At 36.7% G+C, this 21,628-nt stretch overlaps 1 protein-coding gene across 1 annotated transcript; it reads right to left on the bottom strand.

Moving 5' to 3' along the window:
* Window positions 1-4,421: 4,421 nt before the first annotated feature.
* On the bottom strand, window positions 4,422-14,015 carry LOC121425879. Its single transcript, XM_041621964.1, has 5 exons — window positions 13,921-14,015; window positions 11,290-12,294; window positions 10,137-10,253; window positions 9,491-9,634; window positions 4,422-4,683 (listed from the first exon to the last, which is right to left on the bottom strand). Exons 1-4 carry the CDS (start codon window positions 13,988-13,990, stop codon window positions 9,501-9,503), a joined length of 1,326 nt encoding a protein of 441 aa, XP_041477898.1. The 5' UTR covers window positions 13,991-14,015; the 3' UTR covers window positions 4,422-4,683; window positions 9,491-9,500.
* Window positions 14,016-21,628: the final 7,613 nt, after the last annotated feature.

Below are 21,628 nucleotides of genomic sequence, written 5' to 3'. Positions count from 1 at the left end.
TATATATATATATATATATATATATATATATATATATATATATATATATATATATATATCTAGGGCGCCGGAAATGAATTTTTTCATTTTTATTTTGGGGGGGGGGCAAAACGAGATTTTGCCCCCCCCCCCAATGAGCCCCCCTGAAAGTAGAAAAATGATAAATTATTTAAGGACAAAAGTAAACGATGAGGCACTTTTCTGCCTGAAAATTGTCATTTCCATTGTCAAAAATGAAAAATAATTTGCCCCTGACGGGGCAATTACATTATCATAGTAAGCCTCGAGTCTTTTGACGAATACTTCCTCTGTGAAACATACCTTTGATAAGCCCCTTTTCCATCTTATTAAAGTGTGATAACGTTTAACCTTTTAATGAATACATTTCACACTCAAACCGAATGGCAAGCTAATTTTTGTTAATATCTAAACCTACAAAATTATGAAAAAGATGGATATCGTCTTAGACAAATGATTTGATTTTATATATTTCGATCTAAAAAGTGAAAAAAAATCAAGCACGTTTTGAAATAAAGAGATGGCTGTGTATTTTTGCAAAGCGCGAGCGATTTTTTTTATTTTTATACTATGACCTGAAAGTTTTCGGTTTTTTCCCAATTATTCCCCTCCCTTCCATCATTCAACTTTCTTCCCGGTCCTATCTTTCTTCTTATTTTTCTCCTCACCTTCCGCCGCTTTGCCCCCTTGATCTACCTATAATGACCCCTCCCACGGCAGGAATTTTTGGTAAAAGTGGAATATAAAAGTCTCGTTAATAGATTATAATTTTGGGGGATTTAACATAGTTAAAGTTCACTGAGGTCGAAGGATTAATCATAACTCATGAAAACTATTCTTTATACTGAGTACGCGAACAATGAAAATATTCTTATATTCCAAGTAAATTTGGAATAAAGGGAAAGTGAATTGGCTTAACACAGGTATGATTTTACTGGGTATGGAACATTCTCGTCTAACCGTCTATGCACTAAATATCCAGAGGCAATTTTCTTTTTTCGTCATTTTTATTAGTTATGAAATTGACAATGGCCATCGATGTCATCAATGTCATCCCTCTTTGGCTGGCATATAGGGCTAGATGCGAGTTCGAGAATAGTTGGGCCGGTATGCCTTTTCTTTCCTAACCAAGTTCTTAATTCTTAATGTTTATATATATTTCGAAATTCGAGGATACATGTGTATAATTTCGATTTTGAATTATGTATTTTTTCCATAATAAAAGAGCACAAATAGTAGGGGGAACATTTGATATTATGTCCCACCTTTCCAAAATGGTAGGGGGACGCGTCCCACCTGGGATTTTTGCCCATGGTGATGGGGGAGCTTTTGCATTTTCTAGAATAAAATTGAAGGATTTTGTGCACACTTTTGGTGAATTTTGCCCTCTCGATCGGCGGCCCCCGGCTGCGTACGGTCATGTTTGTCACCTTAAAGTCTTTAAAAGGCCTATTAAATTGGTTTGAAACAATTTCGTTTGCAATAAGGCTCGTTATTTGCTGGAACTGCGACCCTGATCATGAAGATGCACCAGTCTGGGTCAGAAGGGAGGAAACAGAAGGAGCAAAAAGAACTCCAAGACTGTTTGTTTAATTCTCAAGTACCTTTTATACTCAATTTTTACACAAAGTCCTTACCGTGGGGGTCCCACATCCTCTCCCGCTCGATCGCTTCGGTATCTCACGCTGTCAAAAATATTGTGCCCCCTTCATGATTTTGCCCCCCAAAACTAAAAGTGTTCCGGCGCGCCTGATATATATATATCCGATTATTGGGAGAGATTATGATGACTGTTCAATGAATGTTCCATGTAGCCAAGATTTAAAAGTAATAGAATTGGCTGCCTGTTTTTTTTTTATTACTTTATTTGTTTTTATTTTTCTTTTACTTATCGACTTACTTATCTTAAGTTTACTTAATTATTTATTTGTTTATTCATTTATCAATTAATTTATTTTTCCATTCATTTATTTATTCATTCATTCACTCACTCACTCATTCGTTCATTCATTCATTCATTCATTCATCCATCCATCCGTCAATTCATCCATCCATTCATTTATCCATCCATTCATTCATTCATTCATCTATCCATTCATCCATTAATTAATTAATTTATCCATCCATCCATCCATCAATTAATTAATTAATTAATTCATTCATTCATTCATTCATGCATGCATGTTCACAATGTCAATATATAAATACAATGCATTGGATGACATAGATGATATGTAATGGTTTATAAAACGAAAAATACTCAGTGAACCTACAAAGGTACGACCACACTGATTATTTTTAAAATTTAATTTGTATCACTCAAAACGTACAAAAAAGAGACAAAACGCAAAATAAAAGAAAAAGGAAATGATAAGAAGAGAGAAGTTGAAAGACTGACTTGATCTTGAACGGTTATGAGTATTACGTTGTAAGAGTTCAATTCTTGATTCTCCAGTTACGAAAAAATTGAGAAAAAATATGTGAAATTAATTTATGCCTTATGTGCATTTTACTGATTCTGCAACTTTAAGAGGAGAATGCGCATTACAGTCAATTTAAGGGAAATTGAGGTTTTCAGATGTCGATTATCATGTTGGAGAGAATTCCAAATATCTGAACCGCGAAACCCGATTGATTATGTGCTATAAAGGGTGCAGGGATTAACCAAATGCATGTTACAAGAAAGAGTAAATTGCTTAAAGAGATAAATTCATCCATTACAGTGTTATGGACGAGAATATTTTTAGTGATAATAATAATAATTGGCATTTATATAGCGCTTTATCAATCTACGACTGTTCAAAGCGCTTCACAATTATTATTACCAAGTCACTGGATTCATAGCATTCCAAGCAGCCTGCTAGGCGCAAACTTGCTAAACCAACCACAATGTTTTTGTTTCCTACCGTTACATGCCCCTCTCTTCTTTCTTATCTTGCCCTCTATTCCTTTTCCCTTCATATTCATGGGGCTTGCGCCCCTATCCCCGGTGGCTTCGCCCTTGACCATCATGACCATAGACGAACGTCGGCTCCGATATTTAAAAGAAAGATAAATCATGATAATTATAAACTATATCAAACACAGAGACACTTGTGCCAACTCACAACAAGATACACTTTTAAACGTATGTTTTCTCAAAGAATATTCACGTCGAAAATCAATTTTGTCATTTTGTGAACTTTCATTGAAATTCACTAAAATCCATGGAAATAAGACTTGCAGTTCTCTACAGCATGCATGCATCATCCAACACCCAAACACGATACAGAAAGTGTCTGATACCTCATAGCAGTGAACGAAATCAATTTTGATTACACTCGAACAAAAACCTAGGACACAGATCATAAATTTCTAATTACATAAATATTTATTCAAATCAAGCGCTCAATCACAACTCCTATTTCTAATCAACAGACAATGAAACCCACGTTGATATTGGGGGGAAAGATATATTGCCTTAGGATGGGGTTTGTGAGGGAGAGGGTGTGTATGAGTGTGTGTGTGCGGGGGGGGGGGGTGTGAGTGTACTGAATGGATGAAGGGGGGGGGGGGATTGGTGTACGTGTGTGTCTAGGCGAGGGAGGATGAATGGAGTTGTCAAAATCCTCAGTTGACGTTAGCGATCCGGCACGCCCCCATAAAAATAAATAAATAAATAGATAAAATGAAAATAAAATGAAAAATACAGTACCCTGATTTATGGTATGCTGAATTCACCATTCTTTACAAGAAAAGTTTGACTTTAATGATGAGTGTGTCGTCTCTCAATCTTAGCGGGTCGTGTTGTCTCGTCGTTAGAGCGTTGGACTCATGATCGTGAGGTTGAGTTCCAACCCCCACTCTTCTACTGTCTCCACTTTGATAATATAGACCCGAGAGTAATTTCTCTCGTCAATATTCAGCCACTAGGCCAGATAAAGTTAGACGTAAAATGTTTCCTAAGTAATTGGTTATACCAGCTTGGCGTTGCCAAGGTTACACCAGCAGAATGATGTCATAGCGAGTTCCCACGGGAGTTACAATAACGGAAATCGATTTATCATAACAGATGTCATGGCGCCTTCTCTTAATACTAAGCTATTTTATTCGAATGAGCATAATATGTTCACGACCTCGTGAGGGAATTCTTGTTAAAGAGGGAATAACGAAAAATAGAAAAATAAATATACATGCAGTTATGTTGACACTCTATCACACTTTTTTTTCATGGTTTTCAGGGTCCCTCATTGAATGACACAGGTGAGTATACTTCTTTACTGCCTTATAGGATGATATTCATATAATACTGTACGACTCAGATTCGGAATCAGGAAATATTCATAGCCATTGGCCCTAATATGTCACGCATGTGGAATACGTCTATCTTTAATCCATAAAGAAAAACAATTTAATCAAATCAGCATTATCTTATAACGATCAATTTTCATTTGCCCGTGTAATATGGTATGGTATTACAAAACAAGTTTTCCACATTATAAGCCTATTCATCAGAATTCCAAAGTTCCCTAAATGTAAGCATTAATTCATACGACTTAATCTAACAATAATCATATCTCATAGAAGATTTCATCTTTACGGTGATGAACTATTGGAAGATAATTGTTGCTTCTTGATTCAAGTTGGTTTAGTCATCGAAGTCATTACGCACAGCATGCGGAGAACCTATAATATGGAATACAATAGAAGCAATATGATTTTAGTATATCTATACAAAACGCGAAAATACATCATTACTCGTAGTCGTTGTGTCTTTTGTTCTCTGGAATAAAAAGGAAAGAAAGAAAAGTCTACAAAAATTAATGAAGAGAACTTTGTAGTATGAAAAATAATTCCCACAAATATGTATTTAGTTAAAAAAAATGATTGTCTACTTTTTTAATGTTGATAATTTTGTATTACTATGATTAATGTTTGATAATATAAAGATTGTGCTTTTTTAAATGACAATTGATATCTAATTTTTGAATTTATATTGCTTGCTAGTGTGTCATCTTAAAATGTGTCAAACTACTACTACTTCTTATATTAGCATTTACCAGCACTACTACTATTACTACTACTACTACTACTACTACTACTACTACTACTACTACTACTACTACTACTACTACTACTACTACTACTACTACTACTACTACTACTACTACTACTACTACTACTACTACTACTACTACTACTACTACAACCACTAGTGCTACTACTGCCAGCACCACTACTCCTACAACCTCTTTCCCTCGCCCAAACCTAGTCAGTTGGCATCTGGATAATCATATAAAAACCGAAAGAATATCGCAAACATTATAGTCTAGATGATTGGTGAAAAAAATGTTCAGAAAATGGTAAAAGCATGAAAATTGGCACAGAGGTAGAGTAAGTTATTCTAATCACTTTTAGCAGGGGGTGCCAACGTGAATTTGCCAAACATAGCAACGGTTGCTAGGTAACATATTTACCTTAGTAACTGAGCTTTATTAGGCTTAAGTAACATTTTCATGAGCGATGTTCCTTTGTATCACAACAGTTTTGATCCATTTATTCACAGCAACGGCTGCTCAGGGACCATTTTCCATAGCAACAAATTGTTTATCATTGTTCAGATGAATATGATCAATATGATTTACTCAGAATAGCTCAGAAATTAACTCTGGCCCATAGATTCCTCATGTGATGAATTTTTTCCTTAGGAATACCTGGTAAGCACCATAGCAACGGTTGCTAGGTAACATTTTTCCACAGTAACCAATTCTTATAGGGTATTTTTTCATGATCATAATTCATATGAACCATATCGTTTCTATTAAAGAATTTATACATTAATCACAACAACCCATGAACTATTATACCATGTATACACGCCCATGCGAAATACCAGATGATGTAACATGTTTCTGTAGCAACCAATGGTTAAAGGTCTTACGGTAAGATTATTGATAGATAATTATTGATTGGCGTAAAGTCTTGGACAAATCAAAGTACCTCATGATATGGTTCATTTTTCCAAAGACGATGTCTATGGGTTCCATGTTATTGGTATAGTAATGCTTCCTGCATGTTAAAAAAATCACCTTAACACCAATTTTTCTCCATTTGGAAACCATAATTATCATGGATTAACATCAACACATGTAAAAGATCGACCATCGATTTAAATTATTTGGTGTCTTTCATAGCAAAGGTTCCTTTGTTAGTGTCTGTTATTACTATATAATTTAGTTACCCATTTATCATTGAATGATAATAGCCCTCATGTTAACTTATCTGAGTCAGTGATTGGCAATGGAGGTAAAATTGATCGAATTGTATCATCGAGAATTAAAAGTCTAGGAATCGTTGACATTCTGGAAATTAGTGGTTATGTTTTTGCCCTATGAATGTCCTTTAAGACTCTATATAACACTTACAAATGCCCTTGGAAAGAATTCCACAAAACCAACATTTAACAAGATAAAAACAATTATAAGAACAGTTACAAGAGCTCACCAGGAGGTCATGGGCGCTTATAAGTTGAATATCTCTGATCTTGGAGCGATAAAAAATGACCACCAAGAATTGAATGAGTCAACTAAGTTAGAAATTATTTCGAACACCAAAATCCCGCCAGAAAGTAATTTTTTTAAATGAGTGCTTGGATACCACTTATCTCTAGCTAATAGTAGTCGTTCTCTTGAAAGCCAACAAACTCTGCCTTGGTTTATCCCCTCCCTTTCGAAGCCTGCAATGAAGATCATATTAGCTTTCCATACCGTTTCCGGACCTAATGCCATGTGCAGGAGTTGATTTTGAATTGTCAATTCCGTCTCCAGGTGTTCTGACTTGGATCAATCCTACAGCTCTGTGATCTATCATGACGTGAAAGATCCTGCATGCTAAAGTTGATTTTGACCGATCAGTTCCGTTTCTAGTCATGTTGGCCGGATCCTGTAGCTTTATGATTGATCTATCATGACACTGCAGAAGGTGATTTGGACCTGTCCGTTCTGTTGTAGGTGTTTTGACCTGGATCAATCCTTCAGCTTCAGGATTTATCATCACGTGAAAGATCTCCCAAGAGTTGATTTGGACCGACCATCAGTTCTGTTTCCAGGCTTGTTGGCCTGGATCCTGCTGCTCCGGGATCTACATGTATCATGACTTGAAAGCTCTCACAGAAGTTGATTTTGACCAGTCAGTTCCGATTGCAAGTGTTTTGGCTGGGATCCTGCAGCTTCATGGATCATTACTTGAAAGATCTTGCAGGATGTACCATATGACACACTTGTGATATTTTGGGCCCGTTGCAGAAAGAGTTGCGATTAAACGCAACTCAAAAAATCTTGCGCTACTTGATTTTCAGCCAATAAAGCACCCGCGTTCGGGACTTGCGTTTAAACGCAACTCTTTCTGCAACAGGCCCCAGGTTGGCTGGACGTGATCCATACTCGACCACAAATGCTTCTTCCTTCAAAACACCTCCAATACATGTTTGCATGTCCGACTCAGAACTCAGATGGAAATGAATTTGCTGATTGCACTATCATCTTATATAATGTCATTATGAGGAGAAATGTCTCTCACAATCTGATTGACGAGCGATTCATTGTTACACCGAAGATGATGATGGCTGTAATTTTGATGTATTCCTCTGTTGCCTCTAATATTCTTTGTCGAGCATAATTCATGATTTAGAGTGGTTTTGCTTTTACCGACTGATCAATCCAGACAGTCTTAACCTAAATTTTGGACTGGATATATGCCCAACTCTGTAAAGGCATGTGCGACACATAGAATGTATGTTCTATTCATTCGCTAGAATGGTGCACAAAGTCCTAAACTACTGGAAACTGCAAAGTTGTACATTATGTAAATATTTTTTTCTTCATTATCTAGATAGAAACTATTGCAAAATATTGACTCAACCTTCCAGCATTATAATCAAATAAAAAAGGCGCAACATACATACAGACAATGATGCTTGAGCTGTTTCAAGTATACTGCACATGCTCTGCAGTGCATATACAGGAAATTGTTCTTGAGGCTGTTTCACATCTACTGTATGCTCTACAGTGCATATACAGGAAATGATTCTTGAGGCTGTTTCAGGTCTACTGCACATATATATTCAAGTCAGTCAATATGATATCATAATTTTACTGACAAGTACGTATGCATTACTCGCCATTACTTCCCAAGAAGGTTTGTCATTTAATTGGGAGCGATTAGTGTCAATAAAATTTCAGCTCCCCTTTTCCCTCAAGGTTCGGTTTTTCCGAGTGTTCCATGCTACATCTACTGCAATACCCTGTTTCAGTTTCAAAACAAGAGAGATCCTATCTGCACATTCAATGACCCAATGATGATTCTTGTCTGTGTGTTAGCTTTGTCATGTGTGAGTAAAAAGTATGCGAAAAAAGTAAAATTATGTATATCAAAATTAGGTTTGTTACCTAGATAAGATTAGGCCTGAAGGCATTATAATTATTTGGACTGTCTCTGAACTTTTTAGGGATCTGGTATATTTTTTTCACTCCAGAGTCACATATTGACCAATTTTCTAACCACTTTCATTCAAACATTATGTCCAGATGTTGTGTTAAGTAATTATCATCTATAGTTGCTATGGAAAAAATGTTGCTTAGCAACTGTTGCTATACGTGGTTGGAATGTTTCTTGATATGTGATTGTAAAATGGGAGCTTCGAAGTCAAAATATAGTTTTTGAAATGTAGATAACACCCCAAAAATGGTGGTTGTCAAGGTAAATATGTTACCTAGCAACTGTTGCTATACGAGAAGAGGTCAGGTTGGCACCCCCTGCTAAAAATGTTCAGCACGATTTTCTCTACCTGTCAGCCAAATTTCATGCTTTTACCATAATCTGAACAATTCTTGCTATTTTTTGCACCGATCATCTAGACTATTAAACCACCACGACATTCCGTGTTTAAAAGCAGTATAACAGAGAAAAAATCACAGAGAGATGGCGCTACTCATCCTCACAAAGGGTTCATCGTGATTGTATATATTTCTAAAATATTTCGTGATATTGAACATTAATTTTACGATAATGTGAAGCGACATATACCAATGAATCAATTGCTTTGACAAATTTTCCCGGGAAGGGGGAGGGGCGATCATGCCAAAACACACAGTGTCACATAGACATGACAATTTTTACGTTTTTGTACACGTTTACATTAGAACGTTAGGGAGGGCTTAAGTGCCCGGTATTGCGGCACCTGTAGAAGGAGGAGAATAAGATATATATAGAGAGAGAGAGTAAGAGGGAGGGGGGGGGGCAGGGTGAGGGGGAAAGGAGAGGGAGAGTGGGTGGGAATGGGGTATTTGGAGAACAGAATTTCCTAGAATTTCAGATGAATATTAGAGTTCCGGGCATGCTAGACAAGCAAGTGGGTGTCTGGGTGTGTGAGGGTGTGTGTGTGTGTGTGTGGGGGGCGTCATATAACTGGAAATATATGTACAAATCTACTTACTCTGAGGCACTTAACTGTACTCGCAGTTGGTGCCGTAATAACCAGCCATACAAATACAATAATATGTGTCCCTGTGGTTCATACAGCTCCCTCCGTTTAGACAGGGATCGCTGTAGCACGGCTCTGGAATAGCTGGACGGATCACTGCGTGCGAATATGAATGGAAAAGAATAAAAAAAAGAACATTGCAATATGTGTAGTTCTCATGTCTACACAAATTCTGATAGCAGGTTTAACTTAAACTCCGGTTTAAAGTTGTGGTAATGTGGATAGCCAATTGTTACATAAATCACTAACAGTAGAGATATCATACTTCAGCTCACTTGGCTCTCAAATCATCCATGATTGTCTAGGAAGTATGAATAGATGATTATCTGATTGTCATCGCCATCGATGAATCAGGAAAGAGCACAGTAAACACAAGAAACATACAACTTGATAAAAAAATGATATTTTTGTCTTTCCATACTTAAACTACAACTTTAAACCTGAGTTTAAGTTAAACCTGACTTAAAATACGGGTCTATATCTATGGCTATGTCACCTGTATCTGCATTATTTCATGACTTTTCTTCTCTTATTACTATATAATATGAAGTAAAAATTGATTTTAGATACCGATTCATAAAAAGAAGGTTAATTATACCTATTCCGCAGTCGGTTCCAGTGTATCCAGAAAGACAGTCACAACGGAAAGACTCGCTGAAGGCATCCTGGAATTCTGCGCATCTTCCACCATTGGCACATGGACCGGCAGCACATCCTTAGTTTGAAAATACAAAAAAGTAACAAAGAAATGAATAAAAAAATGAGAAACACATAAACCACCAAAACGTACTAGACATGAGAATGGACAGGTAAAAAACAGAAAATAGAAGTTAGGGGCGGATCCATGATTTTTCGAAAGGTCTTCACTTTAGAAGGGGGTGGGGGGGCACATTACTGTTTTGACGGCATTTTTACATTACAAATCTTGCCTCTTAAGGGGGGGGGGGCATGGGCCGGCTGTACCCACCCTGGATCCGCCAGTGATAGAAGCCCTGTTATACTTGAAATAAAATTAAAATCCTGATACTGAAGAAAGAAAGAGGGAGAATATGACAGGAACCTTCAACCTTTCTGACATTAATTGTATACGCTCTCCCTTATGAGGTGGTTGCCCTTTTTTTTTTGCTCGGAAGATATGGTTTATCCATTGATGGTTCGCCTTTAAGCTGTTGCTATTCAGAGTAGGTACCAGATAGGTGTTTTATAAAGCTGGTCGTAAGTAATTTCAAGTGGGACTCTAAAAAAAAAACGACTGGTGACCCTTTTTACGCGCCAATGCACATGTTGGTGTATACCACAAGAAAGGATCACGATCACCAGTCATTCTTAAAATCAGTTTTAAATAACGAACAGCTTTATGAACACCCACCGAGCCCAAACAGGATGTTTCTAGGAATACTAGTGAGAGATGCAAATTTTGTACTGATTACAGTTTGCACCGTGTAATTTAAGATTTAGCATTTTGTAGAATGTGTGCATATATTTTACATGTTCTATAAGCGTCTTTGGACGGAGCGGCGTTGCTTTCTATGAAACGACACCTTTCATAATTTTTTTGCATTGGAAAACCCCCTACCTACAATGAATGGCTATATTTTAGCTTATGTTTTGAGAGCGATAACATTACAAAATTATTATTTGAAGAGTATTTGGATATTTTTTTGTAATGGAAATTATTTTGTTTTAATTTGAGAATAAATAAGCGCACGATGTTTTTAATCATCATGTGATTAAAGATAAAAACAAATTACCTGGGAATGCCAACTCGTCATCGATAAAGGTACACGCTTCTTCAATTGACTGCATGTCGAAAATCATCTGGATACCCATTTGGATGATTTGGTGGTCGATGTAAGGGCTGAGGTTGACGATGAGGTCGATGACATCATTGCCGAACTGGGTACACTGGTCGTCAATGATGAGCGTGTCCATCATATTATGTAAGATGGTGTCGGCGAGAGAGGAGATCCTTGAGTTTCTGAAGGGAGCCTGAGGAACCTGCTGAGGATCTGCTGCTGCCTCTGTTATTGCATCGCAAAGGGACTCACGATCTTCAAACCCGCTGAACTCAGCTATAAGTTGCGACACGTCCTCCATGAGGGTCTGGAAGAATGGCGGCTCATCAGGTGTTTGCTCGTCGGCCCGGCGGAGATTGTCGTAAATCTCGTCCCAGAAGTGACAGATCTGTGACCCCTGGCCGATGCCTTCGGCCAGGAAGACCTCGCCAACGCTTTCAAGTAAAGCCTGGATGGTCAAACCAGAGTTGAGGAATCCATCAACGGCGTTGCATACGGATTCCTGGTCGTAGCTGTGGAGATCGAAAACGCGGTCGCTAATCTCATGTAGTACTGCCTCAAAATTGAAGTTCCTCACGATGCCCAACCCCATGAGGGACATGTCAGGGGCCATTCTTCGTCTACGTCTGTAGGGGCCTACAAGAGGGGTATATACCGCATTGCAGATTGCGACGCCATCGACCCGACTGTTGGTGTTCAGGGCATCAAAGATAGGATCGCATACCCTCTGAAAGATACCTGGTCCCCCGAGGGGCACCACGAGGCTTGGGGCGATGTCTCGGCAGAGGATCCCGTAGACTTCTAGGATGTCCTTGGCGTGCCAGCTAGTTCCTATGGCGCTGATGATATCCTTGACAGTCAGGCCGGGAAGGAGTACGCCAGGTTGGACAAAGGGAGGGCCAAGATCGTAATCTTCGATTTGGTTCTGCCATTCCTGTATCCAGTCAACCTGATAGTTTCCTATTGTAGGGTAAGAAAAATGGACGAACATAACTGTACTATAATGTGAGGAAAGGAAGACATAACGATATGGAAATGGTAATCAATAATAACAATAATAAAGAGACAAGGGGTAGAGATAATTATAAAAAGCAGAAAAGAGAGAGAGACAAGGTAGAAGAGATCGATAGAGAGGAGTTGAGAGAGAGAGGGAGAGAAGGAGGGGGGGGGGGAGGAGAGCGGACGGGAAAGAAAGATAGAAAAAGGGATAGTGAGAGGGGCGGAGGTGGTAGGAGGGGAGTCCCGGTCGTCCTCGGGAAATTCGGAGACCATACTTCCCAAGGTTTGTCAGGATTGAATGTTTTGTCTGAACAAGAGAAAGAGGAAGAATAAAAAGAAGAATATGAAGAATGAGAAAAAGCAAAAGAAGAATAAGAAGAAAAGAAACTGAGGAGAAGAAGAAGAAGAAACAGAAGAAGAAGAATATGAAGACGAAGAAAGAGAGAGATATGATCAGCGATTGGTGATCACTAAAGAAAATACATAAAGCTCTGATTATGGTAGTAAAAAAAATTAATACCACCATGGAATCTAAGAAATGGTGCTGACTAAAGAAATGTTCGAAATGTCTATAATCTTTTTTAAAGCCTATATTACTTCCCGCGACTTTTCTTCATTGTCATTTTTTTCTTTTGTGTTTCCATTCGTTTGCTCTTAAAAAACGCAAAAAAAGCATGTCCATATTTAGCGCCATTTCAGACTAATATTACGAGTTAACGAAATAGCATAATGCCGCAAGTAATCGGAGGTTTCAGGATTAGATATCTATACTTATTCATTTACTTATTGAAATATCTCTATACACACAGAAAAAACCTGTTTGAAATTTTCATATAACTTTGTTTACTATATGAACCTTACATAAGTGTAAGTTTATAGTGTTTCAAATCTTAAACAACAAAGTTTTTAATGTTTAATTCTCAATAAATTAAGCATGGTGGTTTAAACATTACTTTAAACAACTACTGTTAAAAAGGTTCGTATAGCAAAAAAAAAAAAAAAAAACCGTAGAATATAAAACAGCGCTCTTACCTGGCAAGATAACATGTTAAGATACATGCCCTTTAATTCGAACAGGATCTGTCCAGGGCCCCGTTGCAGAAAGAGTTGCAATCAATTGCATCTCTAAAAATCATGCAAAACTTGATTTTCAACTAATCAACAGCGCGCATTTGGGACTTGCGATTGATTTTTGACTTGCGTTTAAAATGAACTCTTTCTGCAACGGACCCCAGTTCATCATGTTCATATAAAAAACAATAAAAAGGGGCCTAAAAACACTTCTCAAATCATGCAAATACTGTGTAAGTTACACTTAAAACGATCAGAAATATAAGTAAAACTTTTCATGAAAAATGATTTCACTGAAGTTAGGTAGAAATAAAAAAATGAGATTAATTGAGCATAAAATATTGAATCATATTCATATTATCACACATTAAATGAATAATCAGGAGCATGCTTTTAAACAGAAAAAAGGAGAATGTATTCAATATTAATATTAGAATCAAGCGATATTTCAGAGCTTGCGGAATTTCGGAAATGTAACAAGTAGTTTATTGGCCATCAAGTAATTTATTTTATCACCTGAAATGGGTTCGGCGACGGAACTACCCACGGCGAACAACGTGAAAGTTAACAGTAGCAGAGGCACCATATTGAAATCTTCCAGTAGAGCTTGGTTGATGAAATCAATTCAAGAATGATAGAAATCTTTGTCGTCTTCTCGTAATATATATAAGCATCACAATTTCAGAAGGTAACAACACAAATCAACATTAACGTTTGCCTTAATCGATTTTAGAAGTTATTCACGTGTTTAAGGGTTAATATTTTACTATGATAACAGATTATTCAGGCAAGCTCAACATCTGCTATCCCTGATCGTGTTAAAATGCTAAATGAAATCCTATCCTTTTTTTCAAATGAAATTGATATCTATAAACTCTGACGTCTGAATTAAATATAGTGTTAAAGATTATTCCTTTTCAGGTTAAGAATTGTGCAATTTAAGGTCAGTAAGTATAACATTACGGTTCGATCATACGATATGCGTCAGTCTGTAACAGGTGAGACTAAACATGCAGGGCAAACGGACTAACAAACTGAAGAAATGAAAAGAAAACTTGATATTAAAGTAAAGACCATTGATTATTAAAGAAAAGATTTGCGTTGTACACTTATTTGATGACTAATAGCCAAAAGTTTCTTGACATTTTATATTTTTCTAGATTTGTATATTGCTTGTTTTCTCAGCTTGAGGTAAAGGAATGTGCATCGTGGGTCCAGTTTCACTCGTCACTTATCGATTTCAATACAAATTGACTCGAGTGTAATTACAAGAACCCTTATTTTTATCAGATAACGCAGATATCACTTCTTGTTAAATGGGAAGTTCGCCCTGATATGATGTAAGTTGGTTTCAATAAAAGAAGAAAACAGGTTAGAAAATATCAAAGGTTTGATGAAGACCCATCAAAATATAAGAGTCGCTTCATATGCGAGCAGCTTCATATTAAATGTAAAGTTAATTTCAGAAATTTCATTTTTTTTCGCACTTAGGAACATGATAAGAACATTTTTCTTACAGAAGGGGGAATGGAATTATGCGCCTAATGATATCCACCCCAAAAGAATGACCCTTTTTTTTAGAAAACGACATAAGAAAATCACACGACATATGAGGGAGATCTTTTTTTTTATAGAACCTTGACTGTTTTCCCCTCAAATTTTCTACTTTTATTCAATCTAACTAATGAACTTCCCCTTTAATTCTCTTGCTAAGTTTGTTTTGGTAAGAGAGTGATATTGTGTATAAGTCAAATAGTAACACTGAGATGATGACGTTTTTCAAGTTAATATGTTTTAATTTATTGATCGAATTGTCATACATCAGGCAAACCACACAATTGATTTCGTATTTCGTGTACACTCTGTAAACAAAATCATTTGATAAGGTATCAGAACATTCTTGGTCAGCTGTAATTGTCGCCCATCGATCAATCAAAATAGTTTCTTCTTTTTTTGTCAAAGTTTATTCATAGTTGGCAATTAATGGTTGGTCGAATACTTCTCATAATATGAATAAAATGGCAACAGGTGGTAAAAATGCACATTAACACAACCGTACGTTGGGTGAACTTGGACCAATTACACATAGTTTAACAATTCTTACATCATCAGTTCTCCACCAACATCACCACCACCACCTTCATCATCATCTTCACCCATCAGGCATCATCATCATCTCCATAATCATCATCATCATGATCACCATGATCACCATCATCATCATCATCATCATCATCATCATCATTATCATTATATCGCCGTCGTTGTCATCATCATCATCATCACTTTGGACTGTTCATTAAAGCTTCCTTATCAAACTGTGATTTTTTTGTAATGTCGACAATGTTTGTTTTGTAATATATCAACGAAATAGGGGTAAACTATGACTGAAGTTCCATCGGCCAACAGAATGTTACAATCTTAATGTATATAATATCAGTAGAGTTTCCCGTCTCTAACTGCATTCGGCTCTGATACATTATACAGTTGCTTTACAAACTTTTTGATGACGTCATGCGTATGAAAGACATCTGTTTTATTAGTAAAGTTCGTTGACGCAATAGTTTACATTTGTAAAGAGCGTTGCAAGAAACCTTAACCAATTGTAAATATTTTCAGGATCCTAAAATCAATTATGTCTTGTAATTAATTGCAAATTTGCAATAATACATTGTTCGCTAAGCTGTTTCTCACTATAGGAGTATAAACTTATTTAACGCAGCTAAATTGATTTATCAATAAATTGGAACAGAAATTCCCAATTAATTGAATGCATTTCTTGCAACATTCCAAACGTCTTAATAGCCCCTTCAAAAACTTGCAGCTGAGCACTCTTCACACAAAACCGATTTCTTTTTAAAGGATGTTTTATTATTTTCTCTCAAATTAGTTCAAACATTATAGTTCATTTAGTAACAATTGTAAACATAATTCGAAAAAAATTACTTAAACTCTTATACATTATGCACATCATGTAATATTATTCGAAGACACTGTATCGTACCAGATGAGGTGTGACTCAGAAATAAGTGAGAATTTTTTTAAAATAAAAGTGTAGCTAGGCGCGGTTATACCTGCCCCCTCCTTACCCCACCCTCCCCTTCCCTCCGACACACACGCAAACACCCACACTTCACACCCTCAAACACTCACACTTAATACGCCCTAGCTTGCATACAGTGCCCGCGTTCCATTCCAAACAAGCAAAACACCATAAATTAACGAACATGATCTTGTGAGCTCTATACTCTTGTAAGGAAATGTTCCCATTTTCTTCCATGGTTTGATAATTTACATCATGTTACTGCTAAAATGTTCTCTTCGCGTTCATTTTCTAACATCTTCTCTCTATTTCATTGGGACTTGGTGGTCATTTTAGGTCCTGTTGTAAGCAAAGATCAAATATTTTATTTAAAAAATAATGTGATTGATTATCTGTCCCTTCCCTATATTAGCATGCTTAACACCAATGTGTATATCCACCCAGCTGGCATTTTATCATTTCATACCTATTGAAAAGTTCAAATATCGACAATGCAAACACTATCGACTAAACGCACAGATCGGTTATGGTATTACTTTATTTAGTGTATGTACATCTTAGTAATAAAAAATTCAGTCAATAACATCGTTCAATCCGATCCCGAACTTTATTGACGTGAAATGACTGTTGTGTGAATGTGTTAACCATTAATACGGTTTCTAAAAAAAGAAAAAGAAGAACAAGTGCTTACAAAAAACACGACTGAAATGTAAAAAACACGCGAAGGTATATCAGAGGCTCAAATTAAGAATGTTTTCAAGTTCTAACTTTCGATATCTTTTCAACTTTTAAATGGATTTTTTTTATTTTGTTTATTTCCGTTCCAACATTTACACTTTGTTTCGTACATTTTGATATAGGGCCTACAAATTAAATCAGGGAAACATAATAGCAATTTTTTATATACAAAATTAGCACATAAACAGGTTGGGAATGAGGGAAGCTGTTGCTTGTAGAGTGCAGCCTCCTAATAAAAATATGATACAAATATTTTTGTAGATAGTACAGAAAAAAGACAACTTGAGCATAAAACCAGTTAAATTTCCTGAAATTAACATGATGAAATATTCTAAATTCACTGAAAGTGACGGACTTTTCATCCTAACCCATCCCGGGGCAGTTTCATAAAGCTGATCGTAAGTTAAGAGCGACTTTACGAACGACTGGTGATCATTTCTTGTTGTAAATGATATTATTGGTGACTATTTAGAGCGTGAGGTCCACCAGTCGTTCTCAAAGTCGCTCTTAACTTACGAACAGCTTTATGAAACAACCACCAGGATCAGATACTGATGAATAGGGCCTGATTTCAGACCCTGCCACACCCTCGAAAGGGGTACCGGGTCATTTTTAGCTCTAATTTGTGCCAGGCACAGTTCCTTTTTCGGAGATTCACAGTAGAGGAGAAAATGAAATAAAAGAAACGGAATGGGTGAAATATGAAATTATTTTCTGAGTGTTATGTGAAAAATTCGTGACACAAGTTTTGCCAAACAAATTTCAAAATCGTTTTGGAAATTTTGCCCCATACGTAATGCTCTTACAAGGTTCATGCTGCTGTCAATTCAAACACAATAGTTAGGCATAAGTGAAATATCAGCACTTAACATGCGCATTTATGATCACATCAGAGATGATTTCCACTTTGTGAAATTGGCAACTTGTAATTTCTTATTCAAACAGACAGAATTACCCCATAATCATTTAAAACACATGAAAAAAGTATGACTTAAAATCGCAATTAATTATACAAGAAAATAAATATTTTTTTTTCAAATAAATTTACTCTAAAATTTCCTTTCCGATACAGAAATGTTTTGGAGGTGCAGATTTTGAGGGCATCATGCCCCAAGACTCCTTAACTTGACTTTAAATGTTCATATTTGATGTATAAGATATGTAACAAACCTAACATTGTTTTTAAATAATTTTTAAAAAGTTTGGAAATTGATATTCAAACCATGTTAGTAGTTTTTAATGAAGATGAAATAGTTATTGTAGAAAAGGTTTTTATGTTTCTCTTCTGTTATTTTTGCAGATGCTCTAAGTTGAAATGGAAGGTTCCTGAAAGTAAATTGCCATCCCACCTTAACTGCCTTATCTGCCAGCATCCAGTCGTCTAGATATCCACACGCTCAATTGATTCTATCATGTCTATTGGAAAGAACCCGTCGTATCTCTAGGTTTCGTAACTCCTTACATAGCGCTATTGCAACCTGCTCCCTACCAGTCTAACATCGAACAGATTGGAAGAATAAAGGCCAATGGGAAGTACCTTTTATACTCCTACTTGCCACACAGTAGTCCGTGGTTTCGTGCAATCTAGACTGGATTATTGCAATGCTCTTCGTGCTTGAATTAGTCAGGGCGATCCGGACCGACTGCAGAGAGTACAGAATGCTGCATCTATCGTGCCATTTGGCTAATACGCCAACTTCGTCAAGGAAAGGATATACATGAACATCAGCGTCCTTCTACTGATTTTCAAAGTAGTCAATGACAAAGCTCCAGGGTACTGTATTGACAGGAATGCCTTGTGCGTCATTTTATTTCTACGCGCACTGGCCGCACTTGCCTTTTTATTTCTGTGATCATTACTTTACCACGCACCTACAGATAAGCTACTGGTGATGCAGCTTTCTCCGCTACTGCTCCAATGCCATGGAATTATTTACCTCCTCTCCTGAAATCGTCAACAACCTTGTATCAATTCAAATATAATTTGAAGACCTACATGTACCATTCATGTTCATCTTTGCTCTGGACTTGAACAATACTGTCACTGCCTGGTAATTTGTAAATATTTTTCATCTTCTGTGCTGACTAGGATGGCCTCTCGAAGCGCTTTGTATATCTCAATAAAAGGTGTGTAAATTATACAAACAGGCATTGAGGTCAAGCATAGGGGAAACCATGGATCTGGCCTTTGATTACATGTACTATTTATAACAAAACTGAAAAATTCATCAAAATTGGACAATAAAGTAATAAATGACATTCTTAGCTCTGCATTATTTTGATGAAAGAGCTCTAAGCACGTCTTTATGAATATGCAAGTAACAAGCTGATGATGTCATACAGGTATCATCAACATATCAACATACTATTTTGTAATTTATGTTATGAAATTGTGTATTTAATTTTGTTAAACCCATGCTATCAAGCTAATTGGTCTAACGTAAAGTTCAGAATTGACCAATTCTAAGTTAACCATTAGTCGGCCTAGCCTGGGCTAGAGCCATAGCCTAGCCTAACGTCTCTTCTTGTCATTAATGGTTGTTAGATAAGTGTTTAAGAATTGGATCTAGATAAGGGCTAGGCTAGGTCTACAGGGTACCGACAATTTGAGGGTGCTAATACATTCATGACATACAATGCGAAAGGCCACGCGCATGCGTAGTGTTATGACGAAATTATGAATATTCATATTGATGTCCACAACTGCGGTGGGGAAAATAATTTCGGCACCGGCTGGCAAGTCTAGTGATGCAACGGCACACGCTTTTAAAGGGGACCACTGTCGCTGTGCGCAGCGCAATTAACGCAGGTAAAATGCAATGCTAGCTAGCTGAATCACAAACTCTCAAATAAATAACAGTCAATGTGAATTCGCGTCTTGCTTGTTTTCAATGAATCTGTATGCTGAAAATAAAATTAATAATGGCAATCATTTGATCATCGAATGATTCGAGTTGCTTGAATCCTTTGATTTTAGTTCACCAGGGTAAGTTCACTTTAAATGGTAAAAACTTAGTGAAAAATGCTGGAAATGTCTAGTATAAACTTTACTTTAGATTCAGTTATGTCCTCAGATCCAGCTGGCACAAAAAGTTAAAGGTTGTGCTTACTAAGTGTTAAAATTTCAGTTTGAGTGGCAAAATTGTTACAAAAACGCTTGAATGTATTCGTTTTATTTCATTTGAATAAAAGGGCAAGGGAAATGTATGAGAAATGTTTCGCAGTGTAAGTTTGATTTCGCCCCTTCCCCTTGACACAGCGTGAAAACGAGCATTTCTGCGCAGATTTCTGCGAGCTTTACAAAAATGGACAGTGCTCACTCAAGTGTAACATTCTGTCAAAACTTTTACTTCCATTGGATAGATGAGACCCAAACCCAAGAATATATGTGAAAAAATTACCCACATGTAGTATATTTTTCAATTCCAAGGTCTTTTTCAAAGAGTAAACTTTTTTTTGATACGCACTGTACTTTCTCAAACCCGGTATATTTGTACAATATATAAATATATCTCTAGCCCTTATCAGCCATTTGAGCTGATAGTAATACATTTACAAAACCGTATTGTCCTTGTTACCACTAGTCTCGGAAAATACAGACACATATTAAATAAGTCTGTAGATTTGTTAAATGATTATGAACCAGGTAAAATCATATACAATCTTTATTACTCTTTGGAGAAATAATAGATTATGCCCGGTGAATTTGATCTAAACAAACGAACAAACAAATCTGGATTATTCAGAATGGTTCCATACAAAATTTAGGGTTCACCTATAAACATTGTTTTCCATTCTCAACGATTACAATGATTCAAACATATGACCTGTGGAGTTTGGTGCAATTTCTTTGTATAGAAAATATAAAATACTATTTTTGAAATATGATCCAGTCCTCAATAAACTAAAAACAGAATTAAGAGTCACATTCGCGATCAATACATACAGGTTAGCAGTCTGTAGACGATTCATAATAATACTCTTTGAGCTGTCGGCATGACGTCGATCTTGTCAAGCAAATCGTGGGCTACGACGTCTTCAAGGGGTGGTTGAATTAACTCACTCGCAGTGCCGAGGAAGATTTCCTCCAGTCATTTATCATGCAGACGGAACTGGTTCCACAAATAGTATCACAGGCTTACCAAGGAATGAGAGTTTATCTCGGCGAAATAAAAGTATAAAAACCCTGCAGAACAGCGTTGGCGTGGTCCTTGAAGTGACTTGGTTCTGACGGCTAAATAAATGGGAAAACATTAGATTCTGACCAGAAATCTCCATAGCCGTTTTACCTCACTTCCCACTACACCACGCCCAGGTCTCACTTGCCCTAGTGGCGAACTTTGACAGTCCTAGATTTTCTATCGGGAAGGGATAGGTATATTATTTGTAACTTGCTAGGTCTCTATGTGCGTATTGATTTTGCATGCAGAAACGACGCAAAAG

Source organism: Lytechinus variegatus, chromosome 13 (assembly GCF_018143015.1).
Source record: "Lytechinus variegatus isolate NC3 chromosome 13, Lvar_3.0, whole genome shotgun sequence".
Lineage (NCBI taxonomy): Eukaryota > Metazoa > Echinodermata > Echinoidea > Temnopleuroida > Toxopneustidae > Lytechinus > Lytechinus variegatus.
This window is presented reverse-complemented; position numbering and strand designations above follow the sequence as displayed.

What these genes read in the sequence shown, in the direction of transcription:
- LOC121425879 (XM_041621964.1), bottom strand. Translation starts at nt 13,990, where the DNA reads ATGGTGCCTCTGCTACTGTTAACTTTCACGTTGTTCGCCGTGGGTAGT. An exon ending in TGACGAGTTGGCATTCCCAG is followed by an intron (nt 10,254 to 11,289) that starts GTAATTTGTTTT and finishes TTTCAAACTAAG; the next exon opens with GATGTGCTGCCGGTCCATGT. An exon ending in TGGAACCGACTGCGGAATAG is followed by an intron (nt 9,635 to 10,136) that starts GTATAATTAACC and finishes ATTCGCACGCAG; the next exon opens with TGATCCGTCCAGCTATTCCA.